The following is an 18423-nucleotide window of genomic DNA, read 5'->3' on the forward strand; positions in this document are numbered from 1 at the left end:
GCAATGACTTAAACATATATTGCAATCGAAAACAAAAATCACCCCCTATTAAAACCCGTAATGAGTAAAACAAAACAAAAAAGTAAAAAACAAACACGAAAACAAAAGCAAAACAAACAAACAAATTGAAAACGAAAACAAAACCACAAAAAAAAAATGAGTCGTCAATTTCTTCACATCAATTCAACGCTAAAAGAATCATCATCACACCCACTTTCAGTGTTATGTGCATGTCGGCTATCTTTCGACATCCAGTTCTCGATATGCTAAACAAATCATGAAACAAACACCAGAGTGCATCGGTTTTGTTTGGCTCATTTCAAACAGCACGTCGAAAGATGGATGTTGAAAGAAAGCCGCTGTGCTCGTAACACTGAAAGCGGGTGTAAGTTTTTCTTTTCTCAGCGCGCGCTCAATTTGAAATGGCTTGCGCGAGCTGAACACCACAAAACCGTCATAAAGGGCAAATCGCGTTAGTTTTTCAGTTACCATAGGAACAACAAGTTGCGTTCAGTTAGTTTGCCGGGTACACATTGAATACTGTAAAGTGCAACGCTGTTAAGCTCAACGTAAGTTCAATTTTTAGTTTGCCCGGTACACGGATGAGAATTCATGTTATTTCCTTACAGTAAAGTTACTGTTGTTCCAAGTCAACGAAGCCAAACGCGCCAATCAGGGGTTTTGTGGAAGAAAAAAGAGATCCTTCAACAACGGAGTGAGAAAGTTGAAAATCCAAAAGAGGTAAGTAGACCCAGGTGCTGTCAACATCCAACGTTTCACAAGTTACAACGGGTCAACGGTTTTGAGCTTTCCCCATGTGTAGTAACCATGCGAGGACTGTTCCGGCGTTCGGTTAATAGTGAAGAACGGCGCGAGAAAACAACGGCGAGCGAAGAAGTAGGGAGGGCATTCCTTGCGCCGTTCTACAATAACCGAACGCCTGGAACAGGCTAGGATTTACACACCCATGCATTCTTCACGACTTTTATTTCTAGGTATTTACAGATGGATTTGATTTATTTTTTAAGAGTAAAGAGAGTCAGAGTTAAGGAGAGGCTATCCGTCCTCTGCTTAGGTCTCCTTGCTTCTACGAGAAGTTGCCTCTGTAACTTCCTAGTCTCTGCAACTTGTTTGAGCTTAACGCATTTGTTCAGCGTTATCAATCCACGACTCGTTTACCGTATTCACATACATACTTCACGCAACACCGTTATCCCAATATTTCTTGAGGCAAGTGGGAGGCTGCACACTGCGGCTATCGTCACTGTTCGTTTATGGTGGATTTCATCACAGTTAGCCAATAAATTCTAGAACAAAAACACGCAGTCCGTGTCAAGCGCGGCTAAACTGATTACTCGTGCTACGCAATTCGTTACGTTGGTTTCCGTTTTGCTCTTCAGCGATCGGTTGAACGAACAGCACGTTTCTTGAAGCAAACACACGCAGCCAAGCGCTGAAAAACTGGTGCAAGCCAATTCGTTTCAGTTTTGCTCCTGGCTGCTCCTGATTGGTTGAAAGAACAGAACATTCCCTCTGATTGGTTGGTTTCTACTCTTTTCACGATCTTTTCTTTAACCAATAAGCGCGTTCATCAATTGCGCTCTATTACAGAAATTGCTATTATACTTTTCTTTTTAGCTTCAAAAGGTGAATATCTGGACTGTGGTAGACGGGGTCTTGTTCATCTTCTGGGATTTCTTCCACTGTGAAGTGTTCTCTCACAAGCTGAGAAATAAAAGGAAAATACTCCTTGTTTATAAACAGTCTATAGCTGAGTTCCAAGCCCAACAAGCAACACCTATGGCTAAGCTCTTAGCATAGTTAGTACTACTAACTATGCTCTTAGAAATGCGGACTTCTCTACACCGAGATTTGACTTCTGTTACTCTGGTAAAGAGTTTAAGATAGCGTCAGTTATATGGTACGATGAAAAATTACTATTTGCTTTTTGATCCGTTTCGGGACATGTAACTCATTTTATCGATGCAGAAAATTTCTCAAAAGAACATTTCAACAAAGCAGAAAAAACAACAAATGTGATAGTAAACCAAAAGTAGCCAAAAGTAACAAGAGTAAGATAAAGAATAGATTAAGAATAGCTATGCACAGGTCTGTTTTATCACGTCTTTGAACGAAGTGCAAACGATTCCTTAACGACATTTTTTAGGAGCCTGCTCGTTCTAAAACTGTGGTGTAAATACCCTATTCTGCACCTAGCCCTCAGGTACCTTTTCTCTCAGGTTTTTGCCAAGTATCGTTCATGTCTCGCGAGTTAAAGACTCTTTTAGCCATTTCTTGGATCCATACGCTAACTGTCTGATGCACAGCCCACCGTTTTGGAACCCTAGTTAATTTAGCTTGAATATTGTCTAACTTAATAATTAGGTGTCCTCTGACAAAGGGCCAAAATTGCCTGCCGTTGCTTCTATTATAATAGCTGTCTTTACCTGATGAAACTTTTTCTCCAGCAGTGGTTTATTGCCTGTCGTTCTCTCCTCATAGCTTATCAACACTGTTGTATTGACGTCACTCAGATCACAAAGAGTTGCCACAAGAGGTTCTAAGGACTTAAACAGTTAAACAACTTGCATGAGCCTACAACACCATATTTAGTAATTCCTTGGTTTAATCTTTTAGCATTAATATTATTAATCTTCATGTCAACTTCTCACCTCTTCATAATAAATGCAATCAGCCACTAAGAGAAGATCTGGGGAAGGTTGAATAGCAGATACATCTTGCCCCCTGCAATAATGTTAATAACACATACACGAACATTAAATAAATGAGGGCTTGCTTGTGAACAGTTTCAGGGGCGGATCCAGGGGGGTGGATTGGGTGGCTAGCCACCCCCCTTGATCCACCAGAAAAATGAAAATAACTGAAAATAAGAATAAGAAAATAACGACAATGTCCATCCACCTCTCATAGTCAGGCGGCCGTTCAAAGTTAAGGACGGCCATTTTTCCTTAATAGGAGATTTTCGACAGCCTGTTTTTCGAACTTCTGGCTTAATGTAACAAAACGTGTGTATAATTTTGAAAAAATAGATTCCTTTTAGCTTTCAAGAATTGTTTTAGCCTTGCTAGAATGATTTTCGTCTTCATTTACGTCTTTTTTTAGCGAGTTTTCTTACCGTTTTTGTCGCATCGAAGCGATTTCACAAGCAAGCAAAGTCGCCAAAGTTGTCCCAAGGCCATTTTGCCAAGAGCTAAAAATTTCTACGCACGTGGGTGAGCAACTTATCTGTTCTTTCCTGTAAGTTCGTGGCCTGTCAAATTTCAATCACTGTTCATTTCATAACTGAAAACTATACTTTTTCTCCAAAATATAACTCAAGGTAAGTTGAGGAAAGAATATTTTGCCAAATTATCAAGGAAAAACAGTGTTTTAATAACTTAATTGACAGCTGTATAAAGCTGCTCAGAATCGCGAAAACCACGTCTAAGAGGCTTCAACTTTTCAAAATTTTCTGCGGGGGGCATGCCCCCAGACCCCCCTAGGGGGATGGAGCCTATGGCTCCATGAAATATGGTCCTCAGACCCAAAATAATTTGCGCTCCCATTTTCAAAAAACTGCCTAAAAGCCTGAAACCCCCTCCCTCATAAACAAATTGGGGCTTAAACAATATAGTAAACAAAAATATTGGTAAACAGCCACCCCCCTTTGAAAAATCCTGGATCCGCCCCTGAGTTTAGCTACACCGTCTCTTCATGTGATAATGGCCTTTGCTCACCTCATAACCTTTCACTACTGCAGACAAACCAGTGGGACAGGCCTGACTATCCATATCTATGAAGCAGTGGCAGATCATCGTCTAGGGGAGGGACCTTATGGAGTCCACCCCCTTTTGCTATAAGTATCAGGCCAAAAATGGCCACCCCCACCCCCACCCCCACCCTATTTTCAGGCAAGAAAGAGTCTAGTTGTACTCCCCCTTCTCCCTTTTGAGCACCACTGGGTTCAGACTCAATGATGTTTTTCGATTTTAAAGACCTGTACTTTTTTTTTTTTTTGGGGGGGGGGGGGGAGGGGAGAATGCAAATCGCCCATGTAATTAATACTAAAATGTCAGTGGTTCCATAAAAGGAGGTACCGGTATTGTCACTGTTGTTAAATATCTGACAGATTGCAAATTGTAATACAAAGATACTTACCATTTTAAGGAATTTGCCTTGAAAGTCCCAGTAATCATATGTTTATTGATCTCTCCATTTAACGTAATGAGAGGCACGACCTCTGTCAAGTCAGTACAGCAAACATGTGCACTGAAATGCAATGGTATGGATAATATTATTATGCTCACTGATAACTAGTGCTCAAAGTTGACTGTTGAGTAACTGCAGATCCAGGAGAAAGGCATTCCTAGGGGAGTCTGGATATACAATGTGGTGAACTCCTGCCCTTAGCAGAGACATATTATACCCCTTGATCGAAAGCGGACACTTCTCTAACATGTAACACTCCCCCTTTCTCTCCCCCCCCCCCCCTCCAATACCAACAGAAATAATTATTTGAACTGGATACCAGCAGTATCTCCTACTAGGTGAAGAGCTTGATGTTCTTCCAATCTACAACACCCCCCACCTCCCACCCACCACCACAATGTACTACACCTTGTCTCTCTCCCCCCCCCCCCCCCCCCACACACACACACACACATATCAGCACCCATACTTCTATGCTTGCTTATTTCTGGTTGGATTCTATATTGCTGGTTTGCAACCACGTGACAAAGTGGCCATGTTGGGGGACAAAGCAATAAAATAAATTTTCGCAAAATTTGCATGATAAAAAAGTAAAATTCCCAGCGGAGTGAAACGCTTTGTTCATGTCCCCCAGCATGGCCGCCGTGACGTCAGTTACAACCTCTCTAAGACAAACACCTCTCTGATGAGAAAACTCTGCAGCAGACACCTTTTTTTAGTAAAATGACGTATTTACTACATTTAACCTGTATCTCACCCACAAGTCGCGGCTATGAGTCCGACTACTCCAGTACCAGCACCGAGCTCTATAACGCGTTTGTTGTCGAGTCGTTCTTTGGAGCAATAGTGGCGTGCCTGTAGATATTTTGCAAGAACCAGAGCAGCATCCCAGACAACACAACTTTCATCTCCCACTTCGGCTTGTTTGATCCTAAGTATTCCATCTTGACACTCGATTTCTCTCTCAAATGTTCGATTTGAAAAATCCGCAGCTTCGTCCGCCATATTGGAATTTTAGCAGCAGCCGCTGGCCAGCGAGCCGTTGGATTAAACGAGGAAAGACTGGAGCGAGAGATGGCGCGCAACGCGTCAACGTCAACGCGCGTTTATTGACGCGCTGCACATCAAGCAAACAGACAAACAAACAAACAGAGTTACTGAGAAACAAACCGCGCCAGTGTTCATCGTGCACATGTACATATCATGAGGGTTTTTGGGTTATGGGGGGGTGGTTCATGTATCTTTCAATGCCCACCCTAAGCGAGGTTACACATTGCATTGGGCTTGTTGGGTCGTCACGCTCAAAATGGTTGCGGAGACTCCTCTCTCCTCCGCAGAGGCCTTTTTTATTTTTCGTTCTGGGAAATGGGGAGAGGTGAAAGCAAGCGCGCGGAGCCCTAAAAGAGAAAAACGAAAGCGCGCGGGCACTTCCTTCCTGGCTCTTCTTTTTTTTTCGCTTCCACTGAAGAGCCTCTTCGGAGGAGAAAGCGCGGGGACTCCAAAACAAATGACAATCATTTGTACAAGGGGAATGGTCAATGGTTGAATGGTCAACGGAGAAATTTGAATAATTAAATCGGCAAGCTGTGACCACACAGAGGATGGTATGCCTGTGGTCGATGTCTAGAGAAAATCTGCTAGAGTTATGAGTTGTAAATGCTTGTAACCAGAGTGTTTTGAGCCCGTTAGCCAAAATTATTTGAAAAATGTTTTATATAGTAGAGGCGCTATCCCCTGTGCGCTTGGGCATGTAGTGATTGGTTGGACTCAGTTTACTGCAATACAACAACAAGATCGTGAAAATTACTTTATTAAAATTAAAATGCATTACAAGGTAAGTTCGTATGGTAGCTGGAATCTGGCATATTCAACTTTTTTTTTGAAATGTCATATAGATTATGTAAAGGAAAAATTAGGTCCTTAGCTTGAAATACTTGAAAAGTCTCCTTTTGGTAAAGTCTCAAGGAAGAGCAAGTTTTGAATCAATGCCGCCATTACCATATGTGCTGGTGCCATGCGTATCACCTGATGCCACAAAATCTCCTTACAGGTCTCCATACATTTCTTATAGAATAAGTTGCGAGAATTTGATTCCACATCAGAGCTATTCACTTTTGTGATCAGCTTTGTGATTCCCACGACCCGCGCGCCTAAATTTGTATTCTGTTTGTAGGAGAAAGCGAGCTTTTGATAATTATTAGGATTGAAAAAGCTTATTACAATAACAACTATTCGTTTTTGTTTCCAGTAGAAAATTCTGTACAGATATAAGTGTTTTTAGATCACAGTTCTCCGCCGTGTTCGTGGGGAAATGTCGAGTCTCCAACGTTTTGACAGGCAGCTGGTGTTCTGAATTCCATAAGATATTCACATCGGCTAGGCTCCGAGACTTGGATTACTTCGTTTGTTGAGCCACAGCGAAGGTTAATCTGTAAGGAAGAGAATAAAAAATTAACATTGATTCTATCAGTTACCGCCACAGACAGATAATTTGCACTGAATTTGACTGGTCACGGAGGCAAGATTACGTGACAAGGCAAACGAATGGGTTACGTTTGCAAAGAAAGCTTGACTCTGTTCATGTTGTTGTCACTTACATACATATAAGCGGATTTTCGACTTTACAATCACGTCTCCCTAGTCCGCTTAAACACCTTATTTTCGCAAGGTTTTAAAATTTTACAAGAATTTTTTACCATGATAATTTGCAATGAGATAGGTATGTCATCAGTTTCCTTTCTTTCAAGCGATAAACTTTCGCGCGTTTAATTTTTGTTAAGCGATTTGCATAAAAAAGACGCCGAAATAAAGGCATTAATAAAGGAATGAACATCTTTTGGAGGCAAGTGGTTTTTCTGATTGGATAAAAACAAGCGAAAACTCTTAGGTAATATAGTAGTACGAGGATTTCGGGAAAATAACACACAAAACCACAAAAGCAGTCCATGACTTACCTCAGCTGATCTGCTTGGTCCATTCCAGCAGCTCTGTCCTCCTGAATACTTCATACGACTGTACTTGTTTGGATGCCCAGTCCACTCACCCCAGGTCCTAAAACAAATATGAAACAGGTTTGTTCTAAAACAAATCGAAAGCAGGTTTTAAACAGCGTAGTTTACTTCAGTACTGAGATCGTGTTTGGAAGTTGTTACTTAGATGTTAAAATCGAAATCAGGGTTCAAAAGTTCTTTAGAATTTCTTTCACCTCCGTGGTCACTTCTGGAAGGTTTCACTGGGGCTTAAAATGCGTATGGTCTAAACCAATCAAAGTTGAGCTTGGTGATTTGCAAGTTATACTCACCCTAGAGAAGTCTCTGAGCCTCCATCCTTAGGCTGCTGAGAAGCTTTGTCAAACGGACAAAGTTTGTACAAATACCTGAAAATGTTAAAAGCAGACGGTGACCATACATGTCACTGAATTACAATGTACAAAACTACTTTCAAGGCCAAGGAAACCTCGCTGAGGCAATAATAAATCAAAGCGGAACAAGAGTTTAAATAGACATGTATCATTCAAGTCTTGGCGCTTGTAGATTAGTGTCTTGTTCGTCTGTTTGGGTTCGTCGTAGTCATAGTGTGAATTTAAGTTCTAATTACTCACTCTCTGTCGGTATATTCAAAACACTGTCCTTGAAGCGGAGAAAACTCTTCTTCTTGACCAAGATTCAGGTTCAGTGATCTTTCAAGGTCACTAAAAAGCAAACAGCAAATAAATAAGATTGATAACTTTACTAAACGATAGCAAGGATCTGACAGTCAACGAGAAAGATGTCAAGTTACAGCACCTGATTTCTCTTTCTGTTTCCCGTGAAGTTGATTCTGCATCATCAAATTGTTTTCTGGCATCGTCAGCAACTGAAAAAAAAAAAAGATGTCAAAACATTCGGACCTTCTCACAATGTCAATGTGGAACCAGTTGCCAGCAAACGCCAAATCCTCGACCACCTTGGCACATTTTCGAGCTAGTTTAAATGGCATGAAGTTTGCTGGGTGCCAGTGTATGAACTGTATATCGTTTTATCTTGATTTTTTTTTGGAACATATATATATATAATTATGCTTCTTGTGCAAACTAAAACTTTTAAATTTTAATATTACCTAGGATGCTTTCATATTTCAATTCTATATTTATATTAGCATCTCTTTTTAAATTCTATTTTTAATGATTTTAATGTAATAGTAATGTAAGTAATTGTATTGTAAATAGTCGTGCGTTTTTAACATGAGCTCCTGGCTTGGGAGATTGGGCAACCACTCCCAACGTTACCGACTTTAAATAAAATAGCTATACCTATATCCCTATTGCATGAGTATTGCATGACATGGATCCGAGCACGATATGATATTGTAGTGTATTGCGTGACATGGGTCCGAGCACAATGTGATATTGTAGTGTATTGCGTGACATGGGTCTGAGCACAATGTGATATTGTAGAATGTCGTATGACATGGGTCCGGGCACAATCTCATTTTGTAGGGTATTGCGTAACATGGGTCCAAACACAATAAATGAAGCTAGACATAGCGGTCATTCAATACAATCCAGAAATTATTATTCCTGGAATGCATGATCAGGTATGAGTTGTGTGTTAAAGCATGAGTCTTGGTCAGTTCACTTTTTGGAATAATTATACTTAGTTTGACTTACCAGAAATTTTTGCTTTTGTTTCCTCATCATAATCTGGCATCTTTAATTCATCATCCTTATTATCTGTAACGTATGTAACAGAACTGTGTAAATTAAGAGACAGAGGTTTTTTCCACAGCAGAATCCTGATTTTCTGGAATCCTAGATTTCTCTTACATGAACCAAAAGTTGTTTCCCTTGGATTCGCGTAACTAAGTCAAACACTGCAATTTTACCCCCGATTTCTCGAAACTCCCAATTTCTCAAACCAATTTTTGCTTAGTTTCCATTGGAGGTTCGAGAACTTGTTATTCACTGTAGTAGTTAGAAAACAGTTTTTCCAACTTTTATCCTGAACACCAGCATAAGGCAGGGACAAAAAAGCTCTTATTGCAAAGTGTCAGGAAGCAAAGTTTGTTTTTGTTTTTTGACACTTTGTACAATTATTTGAGCATTTTTATGGAACTAAAGGAATAAAAGCAATACCGGTACTTAATTTTAACTTATAAGGGTCTGGAAGTAATAGATTTAACTGCACATAGAAGAGTTTATCGCAAGAACTCCCGATTTCTTGAACCTATTTTTGTTTCTCTGGAGGTTCAAGAAATTGGAATTCCATTGTTAGTGGTAGTGAAAAAAACAAATATATATATGACTGGATTTATGAAAACCAGGTTAGTGAAATTTTCACAGTTGTTAGCGCAAAGTAGACTCCAAAGTAGAGTATAAAAACTAAAGTGAATGTCACTTTTTTCTCCCTCCTCTCTCTTTCTTTCAGCACTGTAGTTCATTTTTCCTCCAGCATGTTTTTAGGCCACATGCCAGTGTTGTACTGGTCAACACTCAGGCCCGGTTTTCTTTGACCACGTTTTCATAAATCCAGTTATATATATTTTTTCAACTTTTATGCTGAACACAAGCATAAGGCAGGGACATAAAAGCTCTAATAATTTTGCAAAGCATCAGAAAACAGACCTTTTTTTGTCTTTTGTTACTTTGCACAATTATTTGAGCATTTTAATGATGCTAAAAATAATGAAAGCACCTCTTAATTTCAACTTAGAAGGGTCTGGCAGTAACAGATTAAACTGCACAGAGAAGAGAAAGGTTCATGTCAAGAGTTGTCACATCTGTTTCTTTCAATTACCCTTACTTCAACTATTTCTGTACAAAAATCAGTTTCTTTAAACATGAATTTTTTTGTGGGAGGTGCGGCGGGCTTATAATTAGTGTGCTGGACCCAGATCATGCGGTCTGGATTTGAGCTCTGGTCGGGGTAACTATGTTGTTTTCTTAGACAAGACACTTCACTCTTCAATGCCTCTCTCCACCCAGGTGTATAAATGGGAACCAGTGAATTTAATGCTTCAGGGTAACCCTGCAATGGACTACCATCCCATCACGGGGGGAGTAACAATACCCCTAAGGAGTATTCCTACTCCCCCTGGATGGGATTTAGTCCTAGTTGCTTCATGCTTCTGAAACCAGGTTAGAAGCTCTGGCCTGATGGGCCACTATAGGCTTGAACACAGACTTTACCTTAAACATGACTCACCTTCTGTGGCTTCAGAAGCTCTTTTCTCTGCTTCTTGTTTAATGTCGTCAGAGTGGTCCTCCCCTTCATCTTCATCATCTTCCTCATCCTCGTCGTCATCATCATCACCAGGCACTGGAGGAAGATCTTCATCATCAAAATTGTCGTCAATTGGCGGCGGTACTTGAGGTGCCTCAGTTGAAGCAGCTACAGCAAAGGATAGAAAATAAAAAATCTCATCAGTGATTAGATCCTGAATTCTCAATACCTTTTTGTAACCCATTTAAGTGTTCAGGGCCCCGTTTCTCGAAGGTCCAGAAAAAAATTTTCACACCCACAAAGACATTAGCCAAATCTCAAACCCCATGATTATACATAGCTGTTTTATTCACATATTTTTAATATAAACAGAGGTCCCTTACATACAAAGTTTCAGGCCTATACATTTCTGTTTTTAAGATACAGATAGCTAAAATTGGATTTGCAGGCCTGAAAAGTTTCTGGGGCTTGTTAAAAATGGGCTGCAGGAATGCAAAGTAAAGCAACAATGTTATAATTTCTTCATTAAATGTCTTCATTGCTTGCCATCCACATCTTTAATACATGTAATTTATGACAGAAAACATTTGTTTTTGAAGACAAACCTTCAGTTGCTTTTTCTTCACCTTCAGTTGTTGCTGATTCATCAGTTGGTGGTGGCTCAGGCTAAATTTAAAAAAAAAAAAAGAAAATTCAGGACAAGTTCAGAGGAGTGCATTAAATCTGTTGATTACTCATTGAATGTATTTTACTTGCGTCACACATTTTGATAATAAGGAAAGTGGTCATAACAAGTGTACTCGATGAGGACCCACCTTGTGTAGGGGTAGGGGGGTTATGCAAGACACCACCTGTCTGATAAGCCAAATGGACAAAATTTATTGGCCTCAAAATTCAAGTTGAGACTTTTATATGAGGTGTGCATGAAGCTTGTACTGCTGGAGAATTGTTACTGGGAGGTCTGAATCTTTTTCTTATTCTCTACAAACAAGACAGCATCTTTTAAGGTGGGGAAGAGGGGGGAGGGGGGGGGGTACACAAAGAGACCACCTGCACCTGTCTCTTTGCACAGTGGTGGGTTCTGTCTGAGTACAATAGTTTTGACCATTTCCCTAAAACAACTAAAGATTTGGAATTAATAGAGCAGTTTGCTCTTACTGAGTAAGTACTATGACCTTCCCCAAGTTCAGGTGAAAAAAAAAAACAGAGAATACCAACCTCTTTGTGAAGGTATTTGTCCTTGAAGTTGCTCCACAGACCTGAGAAAAAGTCTTCAAATTCTGACTCTTCATATCCACCAAGCAGTTCCTAACAATAAAATAATGAAAAATACTGACTCAGTGAAAAATGACAACGAACCACATGTACAACATTAGTAGGATATCTGGGGTAGACCAGGTAGGGCCACCATCCTTTGAACAACATAAATCACATCCTTGCCACCACACCCACCCACCCACCCCTTCCCTACCACCCCATCCCCCCTGAACATAATTTATCTGGACTTGACATATGCTGTAGATGTACCATTTGGGGTTGTTTCACTTGATACAGAGAAGTAAAGTGCCACTGTAAGAGGATTAAAAGTGTCTTGCCTAAGAACAGACTAACACAAATAATGATCTCTGGCTGGTCGGAACTCAAACATGGATGATTTGATCTGGCTGGAGTCTAACCCTTAGGCCTCCATGCCTTACCAGTGCAGTTCAGTGTCACTTTGCAAATGATTCAAACTAACCTTGGCCTCATCCTCATTGTATTTTTTATCCAAAAGTTCTGTATCAACAATTTCTTGTACTGTGATACTGCAGAAGAAAAAACAAAATTTCAGGATTAGAAAGGACAGTACACATGCTACATATGGTATAACTGAAGACACACGTCGACGAAAGGCACCTAAAAACTAATGTTTTATTGTTCACGTTCATTACCGTCCATCCTCGTTAGTGTCTAAAGCCTTAAATGCCGTCTCTGCTGATGCTCTATCTCTTTCTGCCAAAAGTTTGGTCTTGGTTTCTAAAAAGAACATACAATGTAAACAAAACAATGATCACAGAATAAATAAATAAATATATAATGGTTTATTTACATTCCAAAAAATATTGACTCTTCTATGCAAAAATTTAAAACAAAGATATATATAAAATAAAAAATGATGATGAAAAAACTTTGTTTTAATATACAACATGCTATAAAATATAAGATAAAAGATATATTATAATCAATTGTCTGCAGCTTTGCTCTTGAAGTGAGCTTTGGAGTAATTGATATTGAAGTAGCTATCACAGACAATTTGGTTTTAATTAATAAATTTTCTGTTGCCATGCAAACTTTCACTCAGGCAATAAGTTGCACATTGAATGAATTGGTAACAGGCATGTTGCTCTCCTTTCTCTTCTCGGCTCAAGTGAACAATCAATATTGGCAAACTGAGTGCGATTCACAGAGAAAGGGCATGATTTCTCACAGTGAAAATAAAAACACATGTAATTACTCATTAATTAGAGACAAAGACTTTATTCTTTTGATCGTAACTTGCATGAGTTTTAACAAGTGACGGCAACATCATACTCATCACAACCATCACAAAAATCTACATTACTACTAAAGAATGATAATGATAAAATAAAAAACCTTCTCACCTTCCCATTCTTTTTCATGTTTGTCCTTGGCTTCTTTTTCTATTGCTTCAACTTCCTCCTTTTTAGCTGCAATGAGTAACAAATTATTAAAAGAAGCTAACAACCATTACATTTATTGTTTACAACTACATACAGGAACAGTGATATACCAGTAATAACATTCTACATTTTAGATAATGATGTATATTGATACCTTTCAAGTTTTCCACGACAGCTTTCTTCTCTTCCAACTGTTTCTTTAGTTCTTCAAGCTTTTGCTAAATAAATGATAAATGCATTATGTTAGCAGGTAAAAATAGCAGCAACAGCAACAACAACATATTTAAAACATTTGCACCTCATAAAATAACAGACATACCTTTCTTTCTTCTTTTTTCTCCTGTCCTTGCCTGCTATAATCTTGTTTTATAGCTGAACCCTTAAATTGACAAAATATGGCCATTGACCACCAGTTAACAATGATTTTGCCAAGCCTTATTCATAATGATACTAAATACTGATGAAGTGGTCTAGATTGATTGCAAAAGAAACAAGACTCACCTGTTTTGCCAGTTCAGCTTCTTCTCTTTGCTTTTGATACAGTTCCTTATAAAGCTCCCTGAAACATGCATCACAAAAATATTTTTGATATTGCACTGGTGAAAAATAAACAGTTATTAATAGAAGTTACATTCCAATTGTGAGAAGTGTAGGTACAATCTGAAGAATGTTTCATATTCAGACAGAGACAGATCGATGAACAGACAGACAGACAGACAGACAGACAGACAGACAGACAGACAGACAGACAGAAGGCAGGCAGGCAGGCAGGCAGGCAGGCAGGCAGGCAGGCAGGCAGACAGACAGACAGACAGAGTGTGTACTTTCATTGAAAAAGTTAAGCTACAGTAAATTATGTCATTCAGACCCCACCACACCCTTTACAATTCAGTACACCTTTAGTTAGTTATTATTAACATAAATAAGCATAATTATGCTTTATTAATAAATTTTCTGTTGCCATGCAAACTTTCACTCAGGCAATAATTTGCACACTGAATGAATTGGTAACAGGCATGTTCCTCTCCTTTCTCTTCTCGGCTCAAGTGAACAATCAATATTGGCAAACTGAGTGCGATTCACAGAGAAAGGGTACTAACAACTTCTTACAATCTTCTTACTTCTTAAAATCAGCAAAGTACTGTACTAGACTGCTCAATTAATACAAAGAAATCATTTTTTGATCCTTACTTGCACGTGTTTGGACAAGTGACGGCACCATCATATTCATCACTACCATCACAGCAATCTAAATTTCAACAAATAATTATTTGGATTAGAATATGCACTTACCAAACGTACATGTATGTACAAATAATAGTTCATAATAACATTATTTGAGGAGCTTTCAACACTCAGGTCAAGAAGAATAACAGAGTGGTTGAAAGTGGGCAGTCAAGCGTTAAATACTACCTCTATCTACATGTATATAATAATATAATAATAATAATAATAATAATAATAATAATAATAATAATAATAATAATAATAATAATAATAATAATAATAATAATATACTTAATTGACCACTCCCCAATGGGGTTTTTCAGGGCCAATGTGAAACAAATATTGTAAATGAACATAACATGGTTAAAAATCCCAACTGGCAGGAGGCAGACCAGTTGGCTATTTACAAACGCAGCCGAGGAGTTGAACTCAGAACTACCGAGAACAACACCAGCTGGTGGTCATATAGCAGTGTAAAACTACGGTGTTTAGTCTAAAGAGAAAATTGTAGAGAACCCCCAGGTTTTTTTCAGGGTGGGAGGGATTGGGGATATTTTTAGAATGGAGGGAGTGGGGAGGAGCAGAAAAGTTGAGATATTTTGAGTATTATTTTTGGTACTAAATCACAGGATCATTTGCAGCCCCCTCCCCTTTTTCTTTTAAGTTTCCTCCCCACACCTCCCAAGAATATTAATATGAAATGCATTTACAATATTCACATTTAGTAATTTAAGTTAAAGGAGAACTTATATTTATTCCCATTCCAGTCAAGCGAAGCCAAGAAAAGTGAACTACAAATACTACATACCACATATACCATCATTGACTCTAGATGAGGGAATATTCAAAGGTCTAAATCCAGCATTTGCACAATGATATTTTCCATCAGAGCAAGCTGATGTCCCTGAAAAACATAAAACACAACAAACTGTTAGTGTTTGTGTATGGTATATAATTTCTGCTCATGTTAATTATTGTCCTCTTTTCCTGCTATAAGGCAATGATTACCAGAAACAGAAAAAGAGAAATAGAATCATCAAGAAATGCCAATTTTTGTTGAGTGTAACATTTTGTGGTAGTTTTAATCCAACAGTATTTTTGATGTGAAAATATTAAGTACTTTTGATGTCTGATTTTCAGTTAACTTTAACTGGTTCAAAACTGGTTACAAAATGTTCAGGCACTCGTTGTTCAAAGGATTGATAATGCTGTCCACTAGGCACACTATCCAGTGGATAGAATAGTTTGTTTTGTCAATGGGGCCCAGTTGTTCAAAAGGTGGAGAACGCTATCCACCGGATAGCCAGCGTAGCTTGGCGTTCTAGTCAGTCGGGGAGAGCGAGAAATCGCGCGCGGGAGCAAAGCGACGGCGGAAGGCAGAAGGAAAGAAAGAACGCCAGCCGCCAGACGCCTCTTAAACGGGAGAAATCTTTCGAATTAGCGGCCTCCAGAGGCCGCTAATTCCCATTGGCTAAAATTGCTTATCTGTCCTGTGATTGGTTTGTTGGCTTTAATTTATTCCAAATGACTCATTCGCATGCACGCAACATTCAGGCCGCTCAATTAGCATTTGACAAGTGACGAGTGAAGCAAAGCAGTGTGAATTACACATGGATGCTATTGCAGGCAAACAAACTCGGCAGTGATCATTTGAAACTTTAACTGGTTTTCTTCCCCCGCTTCGACTCGCAGATGAATTTTTCTTTGGACCTCCCGAATTTGCAGACATTTTGCAAAAATTAATATGAGCCTGATAATTTCCCGGGGTTTATTTGTTTTGTACATCCTGTACCACACGTGAGTTTGACAGAACACGTCACCTTTTTATTTCCGGTCTTCACAAATTACGCGTATTATTTACATATTTACGATCATTTACGTGAAAAGATTTCTCCCGTTTAAGAGGCGTCTGGCGGCTGGCGTTCTTTCTTTCCTTCTGCCTTCCGCCGTCGCTTTGCTCGCGTGCGCGATTTCTCGCTCCCCCCGACTGACTAGAACGCCAAGCTACGCTGGCTATCCACCGGATAAATCACTATCCAGCAGACAAGTGTTGGCAAAACAAACACTACGCTTCCTACTAAATAGTGATTTACATGTATCAGGTGGATAACATTATCCACCCTTTGAACAACTGGACCCAGGTCAATAGCAATTATCCAGCGGTTAGTGTTATCTCCTTCATGAATAACTATGCTTTGGTTTAATCATGTTTGATGACTCAATCCAATATATCAAGCTCAATCAATGGATTTTGTTTGATTGATTATACAAACTGTACCTGGCTCGTCAGTACCATCAGCACAATCACAGAAATCGTCATTTACACTACTAAAAGGAACAGTAAGGGAACCATCTAAACACGTGAAGTCTTTTAAAGGATCATAAAATGGTAACACTGTAGAAACAAAACAAAAAAAGAAAAAGGTCAACTGGTGATAATCATAGCTATTTGAACAAGATATACAGTAGAACCCTGGTAACTCGAACTCTGAAGGGAAACGAAAAACTGTTCGAGTTATCGGGGTTTCGAGTTATCAGGGTAGATTGAATATTTAATTTGCCAAGTTAATAATTGATAGCTTACTGATTTTTCAGCACCTCAGTATACAGCACAGTGCAAATTAAACTTATCTCGTCAGAAACTCTAATACGATCATAAATTCTTAGGATAAGAGTGGAAAAAGGCTGTCAAATAGGTGATCTGTTTTGTTACTCTAATCAATGGGCAACCGTGGTGAGTTGCAAGAACCGGAATTCGAGTTATCGGGGTAAATTTGACCCAAATTTTGATCAAGGGAAACAAAATTTAGTTCGGGTTAGCGGGGTTTTCGAGTTATCCGAGTTCGAGTTAACCGAGTAAAAATGACGTAAAAGTGAGTTCAAATCCAAGGGAAATGGAAGTATGTTCGAGTTAGCGGGGTTGTTCGAGTTATCCGAGTTCGAGTTACCGGGGTTCTACTGTACATGTACTGTGTTGTTCCAGAAAATATCCATACCCCTCACGCGAAGATTTTTTGGTTTGAATCCCCCCTCTCTGTAAATTCCAGTTGAGCCCCATACTTGCCTTTAAAAATTTTGGCTTTTGAGATCCCCCCACCCCCTCAGAATTTCCAATGACCTTCCGTGGGGTGGGAATGGATATTTTCTGGAACTGCGCATCAGCGATAAATGCTGTAACATTACCACCAGAAAAAGTCTTGATTTCAAATGGGGTAAAAAATATCCAGACTATTATTTATCATGTGGCAACTTTCTTCATGCATTGCCACAAGAAAAAAAGCTTTTAGTTTATTTTATAGCCAAAACTTTCAACTCTTATTTTGATATCTAAGGTGTGCAGTAGGAGGAAATGACACTGCAAACCGACATAAAATTAATTTTCATCAGGATTCTGAAACTTTGGTTGGCCAGATCAAGGGAGCACCTGAGGCAAAATAATGTCAAAAATAATTCCAATTTTTTTTTTTAGTTCGCAAAGGGATGCCATTTCATCTGAAGTCTTTTTAACTCACTACATTAATAACTGTAGTTATTGTCAAAATTTGAGAGCTCAAAACAAGCATATGAAGTGTTTATTAAATGGCCGGGTAATCTACAAGTAATCTAAACTGGGCGTTATAATCACGCAGCTGCAAACCTCAATTAAATGGTAAAAGATTACACAGTATATATACAAATACCTACTGTTTAAAACCCACAAATTTGAACAACTCTTATAATAGAAATAACACAATAATTCAAATGTCATTTCATAGGGAAATCAAATCTCCTCATACTTATAGGAACCAATGCAATTAAGTATGTAAAATCATTAAAATATAAGGTGACCTCTGAAAATTTTTCTCTTTTCGATATTTGATGACACTTCATTGAAACCAAAAATTGGACGAATAAAATTGTACTGAGAAATGAAATACTTACTAGTAACTGCAACTCCCCTAATACTTGAAGCAGAAGCTATATACGAACTAAAAAGCCGAAGAAAAAGAAAAACTAAAGAAAGATATTCTACACGAGAAATGGAACGAAACGCCGCCATGTTGAATACACGTGTCGTCTGACTAGGAGACTAAGGTGAGCCTCGTTCCGATATTTGACCGCGAGGA

The 18423-nt window shown here is 38.9% G+C and overlaps 2 protein-coding genes across 2 annotated transcripts; both read right to left on the reverse strand.

The window, feature by feature from the left end:
• Nucleotides 1–970: 970 nt before the first annotated feature.
• Nucleotides 971–5278, reverse strand: LOC144639335 (protein N-lysine methyltransferase METTL21D-like). Its single transcript, XM_078498658.1, has 5 exons — nt 4967–5278; nt 4159–4269; nt 2673–2745; nt 2448–2567; nt 971–1725 (listed from the first exon to the last, which is right to left on the reverse strand). Exons 1-5 carry the CDS (start codon nt 5212–5214, stop codon nt 1621–1623), a joined length of 657 nt encoding a protein of 218 aa, XP_078354784.1. The 5' UTR covers nt 5215–5278; the 3' UTR covers nt 971–1620.
• An 845-nt stretch (nt 5279–6123) lies between these two features.
• On the reverse strand, nt 6124–18399 carry LOC144639308 (glucosidase 2 subunit beta-like). Its single transcript, XM_078498613.1, has 19 exons — nt 18239–18399; nt 16596–16712; nt 15126–15221; nt 14282–14339; nt 13592–13649; nt 13410–13469; nt 13245–13308; nt 13052–13117; nt 12341–12425; nt 12148–12214; nt 11628–11717; nt 11015–11075; nt 10392–10577; nt 8858–8920; nt 7995–8064; nt 7811–7900; nt 7511–7585; nt 7164–7260; nt 6124–6638 (listed from the first exon to the last, which is right to left on the reverse strand). The coding sequence occupies exons 1-19, from the start codon at nt 18354–18356 to the stop codon at nt 6492–6494; spliced, it is 1668 nt and encodes a 555-aa protein (XP_078354739.1). The 5' UTR covers nt 18357–18399; the 3' UTR covers nt 6124–6491.
• Nucleotides 18400–18423: the final 24 nt, after the last annotated feature.

The sequence above is a fragment of the Oculina patagonica genome, chromosome 14, assembly GCF_052425735.1.
Source record: "Oculina patagonica isolate OP01 chromosome 14, crgOcupat, whole genome shotgun sequence".
Taxonomy (NCBI): Eukaryota; Metazoa; Cnidaria; class Anthozoa; order Scleractinia; family Oculinidae; genus Oculina; species Oculina patagonica.